This window comes from Austrofundulus limnaeus, unplaced genomic scaffold, assembly GCF_001266775.1.
Source record: "Austrofundulus limnaeus strain Quisiro unplaced genomic scaffold, Austrofundulus_limnaeus-1.0 Scaffold444, whole genome shotgun sequence".
Taxonomy (NCBI): Eukaryota; Metazoa; Chordata; class Actinopteri; order Cyprinodontiformes; family Rivulidae; genus Austrofundulus; species Austrofundulus limnaeus.
Window position 1 is genome coordinate 115,924 of NW_013952846.1, and position 16,135 is coordinate 132,058.

Consider the following 16,135-nt stretch of genomic DNA (forward strand, 5'->3'; position numbering starts at 1 on the left):
CATAAACAGCTTTTTATAAGGTAAAAATAATAAAACAAGGTCTTTGTCTGCAATGATTAGACATGTTTTTTTTATTATTTTCATCAGTGATTATCTCAATTTCGGCTAAAAGAATTGACAACATCCTACACACTGTGCCTTTAAGTGTTTGAACATGTGTGACTGATTACACTTTATTAAAATTGGGGACTTGGCCCCTCTATAAATATTGTGACCCCTTGACGGCTCCATACTCAGAAAAATCCCAGATCCACCACTGGCCATATAGCTAATCTCCCCCTACAGACCACCACCTCAGGGAATTCCATTGACACTGGTTTGATGTAGTAGCTGGGAGTCATACACAACACATACTCTGACCACACATTCATCATGAGATCTCATAACATTACTGAGGTCTGACCAAAACAGCTCCAACTCATTTATCATTTGAGTCCAGGAAGACCGCGAGCGACGTGCATTCCTTGAAGGAATGCTAGGCCTTTAAACTGGGAGAGGTGGGGGGATGGAGGGTTGTTTTTTCCCCCCCAGGTGTTGCATTTAACTCCGCCCACCGGTTGTCCGCCTGGCCTGCCCCCTGTCCCTCGCGGCTGCAGCTCTGATTAGGGGGTAGGGGGGATGGGGACGGGCCTGCAGACATGTAGGGGTTGTTGGTTCTCGCAGCAGCCCCCAGCAGGCAGACCAAAGACCAGACCAGAGGAGAAGAGAGCTGCCGGTGTACAGGAGCCAGTCTGAAGCTGGGGATCAGCAGGAACTTTTAAAGATCCTTTCAGACTTTGTTCCTTTGGATTCGAACCAGCAGCAGGATGTCGGACCCTCCAGTGAACGACCATCTCGCTGGGATTTTATCAGATTTTGAAGGTATGCGGGCGCTAATATTGAATTACTTTACTGCAGGCTTAAAGCTAAATTTGCTCTTGCACTCTCAGGCTCCTTTTTTGTCAAAGAGACCAAAGTTTGGTAAAATAACTAAAAACAAACAAGAAACAAGAAAACAAACAAGATACTATGGTCGAGCAGAAATAAATTGCAACAATGCAAAAAAAAAAAATCTTTAAACTGAAGCAAAAAAAAAAAGTCCTATGGTTTTCTGTTGTAGTTTTAAATAGAAGTCAGACTTGTGCTTTGTGAAACAAATGTGATTTACTTTACAGACCACGTGATCACTTAACAGAACTATGGGTTTTTAGATTAGTTTATGATCGATTAGTTTATGATCGATTAKTTTATGATCGATTAGTTTATGATCGATTAGTTTATGATCGATTATTTTAAATAGAAAAAATACATAAATAAAACAACAGAAAAAAACACTAATTTAATCATAACGTTTCTGCCACCAAAAGTAACTGTCTGGTAAAGCCTTTGAGTTCTTACAGTATAATTACTAGAATCAAATATCAAATAGGTTTCCCCCCGCCCCCCTCTGGTTTTTGTTACATTTTAGGACYCTTTCYTGTTCAGGACCAGTAGACCTTATGGGGACCAAAGCCCATGTGGATTATTATTTTCGCCTGTGTGAACTACTGGAGATGATTAGGGTCAGGGCTAGGGGACCCAATGAATAYAAGTCAATACAATGTCCCAATAAAGGTAGAAAAACAAACTCTTGTGTGTGTGAGAGGGGTTATTCAGAGGCAGTAAATTCAGAGCTGCTGTGCCTCAGAGACTGTTGGGTCTCTGTTTTCTGCTGTTTCTTCCTGACTTCGTTAATTGGATTAAAAAAAAAAGGTTAGAATCACTCTGCAACACTCACTTTATTTATCAATGGACAGTTTTATTTACTATAAGCGCAAAGAAAAATATTTTTATATTTAAATATTCAAATATTACTTAGTTGTAGATATTAATCCAGTAATTATTTTCTGAAAGTTTCAATAAAATTAGCCCATGTGTTGTTCAGATCTATTGCTAAAGTTACAGACAAGCACACACATGCAAGAGCAAAAACATTAGTGCCCTTTCGCCTTTGGCAGCCAGCAATAAGTTTTTGGACTTCATAATTTTATTTACTTTACTCTAATCCTAATCTCAATCTACAGAAAACACAACACAGTTTTTCACCTTAGACTTAACAGGCGTTAGCAAGTAAAAMTGTACAAAAAAAGTAAAAATAACAAAATAACAGTTTATATTGAGTAATGATGTGCTATGTATCGTCATCAATSCATGTTCCCATGCAATTATGACGTCTTGGCTCTGCATTTGACCCATCACACATGAGATACGCCCAACTGGAGCAGTGGGCAGCTGTGGAAGTACCCGGGGAGCTTAGGGATGGACGTCTTGCTAAAGGACACCACGACATGTGGGCTAAGTGGGGGATCAAACCTGTGACTTTCTGGTTCCAAGACGACTGTTWCACCACTGTATCACAGCCAGAGAAGTGATATATACTGTAGGTATGGACACATTAAATGATAGAAGGGGCCACAACTTTTGGTTGACACAACTAGAGGGTCACATAGTGTTGCACACTTACCCAAATATAATAAAACTGCCATTTAAAAAATGTTTGTGTTTATATGTTCATTCAACCAGCATACAGTTCAGTAACTTAACATATTTCATGCTCAAATGCATTTTTAACAGTTGGACTCTTGTTTAATAAATATGAGTACAAAACATTTGAAACAAAAAAAAAAATAGCACTTGATGTGATTTCTCTTTTTTCAGTACAAATGGTTCTCACAATCATGAAAATAAAAAAATACAAATCCCCGAACTTCTCATATTTAGCTTTGTGCAACATGTAGTGGCAACATATTAACATGGCAGACAGCATCTCTAAGCAGAAAAAACACAAGTTTGCTTTGAAATTCTCTGAACAGATAGTCTACCTCCCATTTCACCTGAAACATGCAACTTTTCTCTGTCTGGTTTTTATCTTTCCTCTGTTCTTATCCATGGCTAAACGTCTCTTTCTCAAGACTCAGTGAATGATTGCATGAGGCAGTGATGTTGAAGTGTTGTAGTTTGAAATTGTTTAGGTTAAAATGATCGTATTTTGAGGAAAACTATTGTAAGCACTAATTTGCATTCTAGTGGTTCAGAATTACAAATCCCTCGTGTCATGTATCCAATAAACTACATGTTCTTTTGGTTATAATAAAGGTAAAAAAGCACTGTATCTTATTGTTCAGTTAGGAAAGTGGAGATTGACTGTCCTTTTTTTAAAATGAAAACTTTATTGTGAACAAGAACAAAACACAAATCAGTGAGAAACAAGTTAAATCAGAACGCTTACAAAATCAGTTTCCTTTGATTAAAATTAGCTTTTGTGTAAATGACATTTGGCCTGGATGATTACGAAATTGCTAAAATTTGTATTTTTAAATTTATTTTTATATTTTGCAAGAAAAAGTTAAGTAACTGGCCATAGAAGAATAATGTCTTGAGAGACATTATATCAGTAGAAAAAATTTTACTCTCTCAGTTCTACCCTCCTTTTTATTTGAACTTGGGACAGACAAAAATAGACACTCAAARTTATTTTATTGCAGAGATTTATTTTAGTCATGGAAAATTTGACATTTACATCCCACTGTCAGTTCATAGCAGCCTCGCACAAGACATGATTTGTTTAGAGTCTGGATGTGTTGAAGACCAGGATGATTATCTGCCTGCAGCTGGTAGGAACACTGAAAATGGTCATTCTGTTTGCATTGTCGATATTTCGGCAACAGAATGATGCAATTTTCATCATTCAACAATTCGAACCCATTTCGGCAGTTCGGATGGAGTATGCAGAAGCTTTGAGTGTGGACCTGTTGGTGCTTTGGGACTGTTGAGGAGGATCTCACTGCAACACCCGCTGTTCATCGGAGAGCTGTGTTCCCGCAGAGTCTCTAAAGCCCTGTTTACACAATTCAGATTTTGGTTGAAACCACAGGATTTTTGCTGCAGTTCAGCCGATCCACACATGACACCAGCCGTCATTCTCTCTGAAGCTGGAGGTTTCTGAATCCTGGTCTCAGAGTAGAGATTTTCAGGAGCACAACCCCCCCAAGAGGTATGATATACCCAGCTGGTGTGAAAGTGCTCAATGCGCAAACCATTTGACAACCCTGCCTGGTACATTACTGCAGTGGTTCCAWGTAAACGGATGATTTATTTTTTGTATTCACACCAGTAAACATTAGTATTTCCAGAGACCGGTCTCGTGTAAACTGGTCCTAAAAGTCTCAATAAAACCAGATAACTTTTGCTAATCACTGATCTGAAAAGGAGTCACTAGAGGGGTTTGAAAACTCACTAAATGTAGCCACAAAGTTGCTAAATTTGCCAAACTGTGTTCCACAATCTGCCTCTCTTATGTCAGACAGCTGTGTTGGGTTAATTCAGCCATGCATTGAAGTAGTTTAATATCATACATTATGCGATCATTTTCAATGTATTCTTTGTGTCTTCCTCTGTCTTCATAAAATCATTGCGATCACATGCACGCTGCTTATAAAGTTTACTGAAATGTACAAAATTTACGTAGTGTAAAAAGAAACAAGTCTTGGCAAACCCAAAAATCAGCCCAGTGGCCTGAGTGTGTCCTGAGGCTGTCGCAAACTGAAAGAAGGTATCGTAAAACCAAACAGGGCGTCGTAATAACACCTGGTACAGGCTGCCAGTTGCCCATCTCTGATATACTGCATATAGTAATCAAATGAGGACTTAAAAATACAAAGACATATATGTACTGTATATCATGATAAAGCTTCAAATTTTTGTGAATATTATTTTTGTTTATAACATCCAGTAGAGCTGGGCGGTATTACCCAAATTTTATATAACGGTATTTTCAACAATTACACCGGTTTTACGGTATTTGACGGTATTTTTTTCCTCACAGGTCAGTTGATAATATAATGTACAAACTTTGCTTATTGACTTTTTTCTTTTATCACTGTTTCCCTCCTCTTGTACATCTTTTCTTCTTTGTCTGGTTGTAGACAGTAATCATGCATTTTGGTCAGATCGTGAAGGGTTGAGAAAAAAATCATTATCTGGTCTATCGTTACGTGTTAATAAAACACGTTAATAAAATAAGGATGACTCACCTTGCACACTAGTCAACTCCGCTACACTACAAAGCTACTTTCCCCTGGGCTTTTCACAATAGAAGCACGCTAGAGTCTCCATGCAATAACGTCTCCGTTATAACGTAGCGCATTAAATCTAACCGTGCATGTCACTGAAGAGTGGTTTACTATTCAGCGATGGTGAAAACGGGATGTTTTTTTTTTACATTAGACCATATAAGTGGCTGAAACAAACCACCTGCCGCCAGTGGTTCCAATAATAACGTTAGCATGCTAATGCACTTAGCGGTGCTGCAACAAAATGTGTCCCCAGAGAAACAGCTCACTCGCGGCTGCGACGAAACGTTCCACACACGTTCAGGCTATACCGGTATTCAGAAAAGTCATATCATAACAAAAATAAAAACCGGTTTTCAGTACAAAACGGTATACCGCCCAGCACTAACATCCAGCCCAAATCTGAGTTATATTATTAATTTGACAAGAACTCGATTGAGAGCTGTTCGACTTCCATTGCTGTAGTTATCGCTTGATGAGCTAAATTACCTAACACAGCCATCATAAGAGAAGTAAAGGCTAATACATTAACAAATGTCTGTTTTCTTAAGCTTTTATTAAACAAAGTGGAATATAGGATGTTGTATAGGTAAGTGTTTCTTTGGTTTATTGCTTATTCTGATTGAATTTGGTATAATGTGCTTTGTCAATTACGGCACAACAATCTGAGCAGATGTCATCTCATAATCACCTGAATAAACCCAGTGCAGATGTTAAATCAGCTGACATCTGTCAGCACACCGTGTTTCACTGTGTGGAATGCTGTGTTCCAGTAGTCCTGGGAAGTGGTAATGTCCCTCTTTCCATTGGTAGATTTAAACTGGAACRCCCCTTYCAGTGRCAATGTTCCACTGGTATAGTGGAAGAAATGAAACTGCCCCCAGTTTCGATTTAAGATAGCGGCTACTTGCAACTTTAGAAAGTTAACTCCGTAACTTTTACTAGTAATTATCTTTCTTAATTTTTTGTGCATGTTTAATCACTCGCACAAGTAGTGTGTTTTCTGTGCAATACTGTACATATTAAAATCAATGTTTATTTGCATATGTAGTACAGCTCTCTTTTTGTCATTGTTTATATTGTAGCAGTGTTATAGCTAGGTTAGCGGCAGCAATACAATCGCCTGTCGGCTAACTGGAATGCAGTTTCATATGGTTTGTCGGGAAATGACGTCACTACCATTTACCAGTTCCAGGAATACGATGTAAATGGAACGCAGCAGAAGTTTACAGGGCAAAATCTTAATTATTTGCTTTGACACTGAGCTCTGTGAACTTACCTAAAGGCTGTATCATAAAACTGTCCTGTGAAATGACCTCATAGACCACTCTGTCTATATGCTTCTTCTGGCTGTCAATAAATCACAGTTGGAGCTGGCCTCATCTTGCATAGACATGAGCTTTCAAATATTAACTGAGCATCTCAGAACCAAAAGTGGTGTGGAGCACTACTTAGCTGAGTTAACATCATTGATTTTCCCTCAAAATCATTTGTTGTTTCTTAATCCCTTGACCGGCTGACCGCACAGATTACATGTCGTCGCTTCATCACATTACTGAGCCACAGCACTGGCCTACCTTTTCACGTCAACCATTTTGGCTCTGATACTACCAGGCAAGCGCACCAGGGAAGGGCTGACTTATGAAACTTCCTCATGAATGCTGTTCACCAACTTCCAACAGGCACAGCCAGTGATGGCCTGAACTTCTATAGTGTCTTATCAAGTCCATGTACTCAAAAAAACTTTACACTACAGTCGTTCACCCATTCATACACTGATGATGGTAAGCTACACTGTAGCAACAGCTACCCTGGGGTAGGCTGATGGTGCGTTCACACCGAACGCGATTTCAGCATCAGGAGCCTCAGGTTAACATATATGGTGGACGCGCTTCAAGCAACGTCGAGAAGTGCTGCGGCGCCTCAAGCGCGATTAGAGCAGCGCGATTTGAACGATTTGAACGATCTGAGCGTTCGACGCGCTGAGGCGCAAATCGCTCCAAATCGCTGAAGTTAGAAAATCTGAACTTTTGCAGCTCGTCGCGCCGCATCAACCAATCAGAGAGACTCCACTGTGTGATGTAGAGACATATTTCCCGACGGGACAGTTTACTGAATGATGTCCACTAACCTGAAACAGACGGAGAGGAGCTCTTTAGCTGAAATCGAGTGCCTGCAGTCGGTGTCCTGACAGGAGATATCTGCACCAATGCGTGGCAGCGGCTCATCAGACTGGACTCGGGACATAAATAGTCCTGAAAGCGAGCTGTGAGCCTCTTCTCTGAATTATCTGGTGAATTAATTATGAATTAATTATCTGATGAACGTGAAATGCTCTTGCTTTCTGTAAATAAAGCAAAGCCACTTCCTCGTCCGACATTAAACAGAGCCCGACAGAGGAGGGAGGGGCGGGAAGGCTGTTGCCGTGCAGCGCTTCAAGAGCTGACCTGCGTCTGGCCTCAAAGTGCACAAGCTTCAAACTTCAGCGTTGGCTGTGATTTTGAAGCTGAAATCGCATTCGGTGTGAACACAGCATGAGAGAGGCGAGGCTGCCATGCACCGGCAGCAGGCCCTCTGACCACCACCAGCAGGCAAGGCAGATGAAATGTCTTGCCCAAGGATATAAAAGCTGAGACAGAGTTGGGGTATGAACCCGTACCTCCTGTCATCACTGTCGCTGCATAATCTCTATCAATGAATTTCTGATTGGAACACTATCAATGAGCATGCTTTCTTTTGCCTTTGTTTCTCTATTTACTTTAAATTCTGCAGCGTACTGTATGACATCAGCTGCTGTCAGTGATTTTATATAAAAAAAAATTCTGGCTTTTTTAAACAGTGTATTATGGGCATTGATAGGATAATAAAAGATAAAAAATAAAACGAGGTAAATGATAAATATGGGCATGAGATTCTTTAGTAGGAGGACACCAAAAGTGGGTGTGAGAGTAAGAAGGAAAACAGTTTGAACTTTCTCCGAGTGATCAGTCACAGCTCGAAACCCTGCAGGAACTGTTAGACAGACAGTGACAAAAGCTGCTCTCCTTTGATTCTTGGCCTCAACATTTTTCTGTTTAGACAGGTGTTATCCTGGGCCTCCTAACAAATTAATGAAGCTGCTTTAGCTACTTCTTGTCTGATCTATTTGACATCTTAACTGAGTCACTGGCTATTAGCACAAGTACAGAGCAGTGCAGACACACAAAGAACTGTCGGTAACAAATAGGAGTCACGCTATTGGAGTTAAATATCAAAGGCAAACCTAGCACCCATCCAGCCATCTACTCATTTTCTGAACTTGTGTTTATTTTTTGTTGAATTTGGGAAATAAGAGAAAACTAAATTTGGAAGACCCTAGAAGGACTATCGTAAGGTGTTCACAACAGTGTAGTTTAACATCAGTGCTCATTTGCTTATAGAAGTGATTTTTTTTAAAAGCATGAGGTGGTGGTAGAATAAAAGGGCATTTGACTACTATAACAAGACAATTGATTCACTCTACCTATCAAAGACACATAGCTGCTACTGGAAGTTCTAAAAGTGGACTTTACACATTACTTTAAACACATTAAATATTTAAAAGATAGCAGAGTTAGATTTATGTAGTATTTATCTGGTAATTTATGTACTGATGAACTGCTGTGCTTGCTCAGACAAAAATGTGTGTATCACCTAAATTGTGCAGTATTCTATGAAGATGCAGTTCTGTTTAACACTTAAAGAGGAAAGTCTGTTGTGATCTGGGTGTGCTAAAGCAGCACCACATAGTTGAAGGTCTAGCTTTCATTAAAGGAATACATATTACCCACTGCACCATGATCATTTTATGATGAGAAGGGACTATAGCTATTTGGTAAAACTATGTAAATGACATTATTCACAATCACATTCAACATTTAGAGTCTGCAGTGTCTCCTGTACCAGTTAAGTCAACAGTGCTAGTTCCAGAGTCTGCAGTTCTCGTGTCTATGGTCCTTGGGTCTCCTGAGTCTCTAATACCTGAGTCTCTAATACCTGGGTCTTCAATATCCTGGGTCCTCAGTTTCTGAGTCTCCAGTTCCTCTATTCGTCCACGCCTCCATGCCTCTGATGTTCAGAGTCTTCTTCACACTTTAGGCTTCCTAGACCATCGCACATGCCTGCGAGTCAGAGAGTATTGAGGACTACACATCTTTGACATAAGGGCTTTTGGGTTGTCCGAGACAACCTATTTTCATTTTGGACAACCTGATCCYACCTCGCGTGGAATCATAGATTTAAGTTTGCCACTGCCACACTGGAGTTCTGTCATCTGTAAAAATGAAAGGAGGAAGAACCTTGTTTTGTTGTGGTCTTTAAGCTGTTTAACCAATGATGATGCAGGGTTTCTTTCAACGGTTCTTTCAACCAATAAAGAAAACCACAGTCAAATTTTTAACCAATCAGAGCAGAGTTGGGGCCGGTTGTGCTGTCTCATTGACAGTTGGTGCGTGGAGTGTGAAAGTATAGGAGGATTACGTATTTTATACATATTTTGACAGCACCTTGCTAGCATTCACACTAGGAGTGTACCAATTTCCTTAATTTTGGGAGATCAGAGATCGGTCGATACTTGGATAAGATCAGTGGAAAAGATCTGCTTCTCATCTACCTTCACGAAGGTCTGAAAATCAGACACTGTCCCCCTTTGCTCTGCTGTGAGCACTACCTAATGTCCAGTTAAAACAAGTTTGTGTTGTTCACCCCTACAGTGTGAATTATTCAGAAAATTGGTATCAGATAAAATTGGAATCGGCAGGTCAGACATTTTAATGATCAGTGATTGACCAGAAAACTTCACTTGATGCACCTCTGATTCACATCATGACGTGTTTGTGTGCGCATCAAAACAGCGTAAGCTCTCAGAGACCATCATTTTGGAAGCAGAGGCTACTTCACCGCARTTTCTTCTGCACAAACACCCTCATCCTCCCCTGGACATTAGTGTCAGAAATCTAAATTTGTATTTAATGTCAATGTGTTTGGAGCATTATGTTACAGACATGTTCAACTGATAGTGARTGTGGCTTTTATCAAACATTTTTTAAGCTTTCTTATTAAGTATGTCTGTGATTTTAAAGGGGAGGCGGTGGATTATTATGCAAAATTTGAGYTTTATATCATGTTATAATGTCATTCCCTTATCAAAAACATACACAGAATGATGCTTTGGCTCATTCATGCATGTTTGAGAAATTTTTGAATCACCTATAGATCTGCCTAAACACTTGCTAAACAGTTGCTGGTACAAAGCTCCGCCTATTTACGAAAGGGTCCACCCTGGAGCTCAGTCTGCCGACCTCCAGCCACCCTCCTGCCCCACAGAGCACACCTTCCTCGAAGCGTTGTTTGAAAACATGCTGAGTTGGAAGTGTCAGTAATGGTAGCAGGTTCTTAAAGAGATGGAGACCAATTTCAACGTGTTTGCATGATACAAAGTCAAATTTGTTTTTACCTTTTCAAAACACCTGAAGGTAACAGTTATTTAATTGTGGTACAGAATTGAACTACACTCTAAAAATGAAATGTTGGATTTACTTAACCATGTTATGTTACCTGGTTCCACTTAACTGAGTTGAGTAAATTCAAAGCAACATACTCGTTCTTTGGTTAAAAAACTGGTATATTGCTTTAAATTTACTCAACTCAGTTAAGTGGAACCAGGTCACATAACGTGGTTAAGTAAATCCAACATTTCATTTTTTACAGTGTATGTGCCTCGAAAATACATAATACTTACCAGACACCCACCCCCACCCCAGTTAACACGATCTATTAGATCAGGTGGATGACTGTGATGATTCAACATTTAATACATTAAAAATAATAATTTTAAAGGCAGATACGTCCTGTTAACATTTTCAGTTGGATATGGTCTTATTTTATTTTATTTTTTCATTTTCATTTTAAAAATAAAATTCAACAATGTTGGTCACTTTTTAGAGATGTTCTTTTAAGGTAATGTGGAGTCAGATGTCCAGTTATTTACTTATTTTATTCTAGTGTGCTTATTTCTTTCTTTTCACATTTCTCTGATCTGAACAGTTGCAGCTGTAATATCTGCAATTTCCCTCGGGGATCAATAAAGTATTCTGATATAGATTCCCCTATAATATGCCGGCAGTTAAAGAAATGAATAAGTATAAGCTCTAGCACCAACATTACCATCCAAACTGGTGACATGAGATTAAAGGGTATCTATGAGGACTAGGAGCTGATCCTCTCTGCCCTGTCACATACTGGTACTGGACTCCAGCATGAACCCTGTAAAGATCAGAGAGGGTCCCATGACTACTGACCCATCACCTCACCAACCCTCCCCAAACACACACACACACATGCACCCATACTTACACAAAGTGAAAGCTTGTTGTTTTTTCTATTGACAAATGGTACTTGATCACCCACCACTGCTCTACAACATTCCAGCCTGCATTAAAGCAGTGGAGCAAAGCAGTCTAAGGATACGTTTAGTCCGCAATTGTCATGTTTACTTGAAGATATCAAGGCTGCTCTGTTCAGGATTTATGACTCCATTCACTCTACTAGAAGCACTGATTACTGAATTTACACTGAAGCCATTTATTTATCACCTAATTTGATTTATTTATGTAATTTTGGTAGTCTTAGGCACTACTCTCACAGTGCTTTGTGCCATTAAACATCCCAGTGTTTCCCCCTATCATTATCCAAGCCCCCTGCCGTTGAGAGCATTTTTTCCGTCACTGCTCCTCATCCACCTCTCGCCAAACTTGGAGAAAACAGACAGGCACAGAGCACTAGCTGTTGGTGTGTGTCCGTCTGTGTGGCCTTGTTTTTCTGACATCGTGGGGACAATTTTCATGAAAAGGCAACCTCGTGGGGGACCGAACGTGCATCGTGGGGACCAATGCCCAGTCCCCACGGGTCTAGGGGTGTCCCGATACCAGTTTTTTCAAGACTGAGTACAAGTATGAGTACTTCAGTTTAGGTACTCACCGATACCAAGTAGCAGGGTTAGGGTGGATTATCTGTTCAACTTGTTGAATATTAAACAGAATGAAAATGAAATGCAATTATCATGCAAAAATTGATGGGTAAATATTATGTTGTCCCGATACCAGTTTTTTCAAGACTGAGTACAAGTATGAGTACTTCAGTTTAGGTACTCACCGATACCAATACCAAGTAGCAGGGTTAGGGTGGATTATCTGTTCAACTTGTTGAATATTAAACAGAATGAAAATGAAATGCAATTATCATGCAAAAATTGATGGGTAAATATTATGTTTGACAATAAAAAGGTAGTGCAAACTCTGACAAGTAGATAAGATGGTAAATATATAACACCATAACTTTTGAAACCATTTATTTTATTTCAAACAGGCTCTTTTTTATAAGGCCACACTCCATCTGAATGTATTAACAATACAAATACTGCAAAACAAATGCTGTTGCATACATTAAAAAACAAAATAAGTTATTTTTATACATTTTCATCAACATGCAACTACCAAATTTAAATTAAAATGTAAACTATAACGTAAATTTTAGCAGCACATCTATAGAGGTTTACTCTGCTTCAGTCTTAAACTAAAAAAAAAAGACTAATAGTAATAAAGTGCAGTAAATTTCAGTTCAAACTTAAATGGAACAACTAAAACAAAGTCTCAGAAGAACCAGAGTGAAAAATAAAATGGTTTCACAACAAACTTCCTTCCATATTCTGYTTATGTCTTAGTTTGTTCTACAAGAAAGAAAAAACAGCACTGAAGTTACTGCAACAACTGCTGCATAGTGCTGTTTATGAAGGCTACTGCTAGCAGCAACAAACTCTGAATTCTTTGTCATGTCTTCTCCTCAAATGTTGAATCAAATTGCTGCTGTTAAAACATCCAACTTTCGCTCCTCCTCTTGACAGTTTAGCAGAGCACAGCAGACAGTCTGCTTGTTAGGTGTCCTCGTTTGGTGGCCGATCTTAAAATATCTCCAAACTGCCGACGTTACTTCTTCTTCTTCTACCGTCATCGTTCTTCTTCTGTTATTCCGGGGTGCGGTCGGAAATAACTTGTCAGTGCGTTAGCGCCCCCGCCTGGTATGGATTGTTGTTTACCCTTTATGCTGCAGCGCAGCACAGAAGGAACAAAAAAGGGGACAAAAGCGGTATCGGTTAAGAGTATCGGCCGGCTTTTACGAGTACGAGTACGAGTACTTTATGCTGGTATCGGACCCGGGACACCTCTACAGGGGTCCAAATGCAAATTATGGGTGGGGGGTGGGGGTAGGTTTAGGACCAAGGTGTGAATTGAGTTTAGATTAGTTTTAGGATCTTATACTTAAAAGTAACCTCATAGGTGAGGGTAATTTTAGGGTATATGGTCAGGGTTAGGCTATAAAATTTGTGTGTGGTCCTCACAAAGATAGAAAGATGTATCTGTGTATGTGCTGTGACATGCGATGAAAACTGTCTGTGCCTCCGTGCGTCGCACCGATGCGACAGCTTTGCAAGCAACCTTTTTTTTCAAAGAAGCTACGACAGGTGAAGCCACAGCATGGTTACCTTATCAATGTTTTTACTTTTGTATATTACAGCAAGAATCATCAACGCTGACCCTGCGTGCTACCAGGTGTGTGCAGGTCTGGCCACCTTAGCACAATGCTGGTTATATGCATTTACGCGTCAGATTTAATTTAAATTTTGATTGAATGAAAAAGCTTTCTGTAAACAAAAACATATTCATACTGTGATAGCTCTTTTAAAGCAATGTGTATGCAGTTGATGGGGCCTGTTGCATTTGGAAACCGCTGCAAATTCTATTGTAATTTTGACCTGTTCAGCTGCGTTGTTTGGACATTTTATCTATCTGGCAAACATACAGATAATTCCATCCCAAACAGCTGGTTTGGCTCTACTCAGGGTCGGCCTGATCAGTCCACTAGAGCCAGCTACCTCTGAAACACCCCTGTTGCCAGAGGCCCCGGTTTAGCCAACAGGTGTATGGGTATGCGTAGTGTACTGCTCCTCCTTTTGGCGCACTCCAAGAGTCGCTGGAGTTCCAACAGGATTGCTTCTGGAAACCTAAAATGGCTGATCCACCAGTCATCATCATGGGTTAGCAAAACTTCTCAGTCTTTAAATACATTTTCTCTTGGCACAGTAACATATGAAATATCCTCTAAGAAGTCTAACCCCGGATTTACATTACTTGCATTCTGTCTCCGATCCGCTGCGCTGCGCAGGTCGCAGCTGCACCGTTTCAAGTCCAGTTTCCGCTCCGCTCCGGTCCGACAGACATGCAGGGAGCAGATCGCGCGACAAATTCAGTGATAAATGTGGAAGTCACAGCAAAAAATAATTCTGTCAAAGATGAACTCCAAACACAGCTGAAAACAACAATACCGTATAAAGGCTTTTGGTATCTATGTTGAAACTGTCTCGCTGTCGGCTTTCTGAAACTTCTGATTTCAAAATAAAATCCACGTGTATCGTGTGTGTCCACACATATGCTTCATGCTACATGTTTCCATCTGCTTCCCAAACAGAACAAAACATTCTGACAGCATTTATATAGAAATATATCCATATATTTATTAAAATAGCTGCAATTTCGACATTATTCCGACAAATTATTAGTATCTTATTTTGAAAATACGGATGTTGTGCTCGTTTCTTTTCCTGTTGGTGCGACGTAATCTTTAAAAATTGACTCCGGCACTACTCCATCGTCCGGCAAAAATAGGATCTGTTCTAATTTTGACGGATCGCCGTCCGCTCACCGCCGCCCTGCGCCGCCGTGCGCAGCCAGTGTAAACACTCTCATTGATTATAATGGGTGCGTATTGCTGCGGAGGTCGGACCGGAGCGAAGCGGAGACGGAACGCAAGTAATGTAAATTAGGGGTAAGTCGWTGTTAAAGGTAGACCTAACAGAAGAGAATTTAGTGCACACATACAGGACTGTGAAGAAGCCTTCACCTTCTTACAAATGACCTCCTTTTACGTTTTTTGTCACTTAGACATTTTATATGATCAGACAAAATGTTAACATCAAAGATTGTGATAGCTGGCAATACATTTTTCCCATGGCTGTGGAGGAATGTTGCTGCCTTGCTTCGGATTATTGTCCTGCTGAAAAAGTCAAGTCAGTTTCAGATTAAGGTTGTGAACTAATGGCCATACATTCTTCTTCAGGATTTTTTAGATTATCTTCATATTATCTTCAGGTTTAGCAGTTATTGCAAAAAGTGCCACTGACAGTAATTAGTTTTAGGTTGCAATTATCTTTTCACAATAGGCCAGGTTGATTTGTAAAAGCTTTTTTGCACTTAATGAATAAAACATAATTTAAAAACTGCATTGTATTTACTAAGAATATCTAAGTCTTGTAAAACCATTTGTTTGATGATCTGAAACATTTGGGCACAACAAAAGGAGAAATAGTTTGTTTGAGAATTGAAACAATAGCTTTTTGAGAGAATTTTTTTATGCAATAGATGCAAAAAAAGTCCTAGCAACTTAATTCTGCTGGTAATCCTTGAGAAATATTTCAAATGAATGTTGCAAACCATTTGTTGTGCTTGGACTGTGTCTTTTAGGTGTAGTTTTTGTAAGTAAAATCTGTGTTAATATGCATTACTAACTTATTGTGACATAAATCAGCTGTAGTGCAGTCACTATATTTTTAAGACTGAAGATATGATTATGATTAGGGTGAGATGGAGCTTATAGTACGCTTTGTTAAGGTGGTTATGTTTTTGATACACGTATTTAGGTCAGTGTGGAAACTCATCTTTAGAAACTTCAAGTCTAAATAGTTTTGTAGCCATTTTTCTTTGTTCTGTTGTTGGGCTAATTTAAAAAGTTAAGCCCAGAGTCAGCATGTCATGGTGTGTGTCCTAGGGCAGGTTGGCCCTTCTGTCCTCCCAGTGTTTACCAGTTCACTGGTCACTAATAACTAAAAACTTCATTATCACCTGCTGCCAAGGGCAATATTCTTTTGTCTCTCTCTCTCTCTCTCTCTCTCTCTCTCTCTCTCTCTCTCTCTCTCT

The 16,135-nt window shown here is 39.6% G+C and overlaps 1 protein-coding gene across 1 annotated transcript in view; it reads left to right on the forward strand.

The window, feature by feature from the left end:
- The first annotated feature begins 615 nt into the window (after positions 1-615).
- Positions 616-16,135, forward strand: part of LOC106529447 (uncharacterized) — an 81,560-nt gene continuing 66,040 nt past the window's right edge. The window contains exon 1 of the mRNA XM_014024875.1: positions 616-861. Coding sequence (XP_013880329.1) covers positions 807-861 — 55 coding nt within the window. The 5' untranslated portion in view covers positions 616-806. The remainder of the gene's footprint in view (positions 862-16,135) is intronic.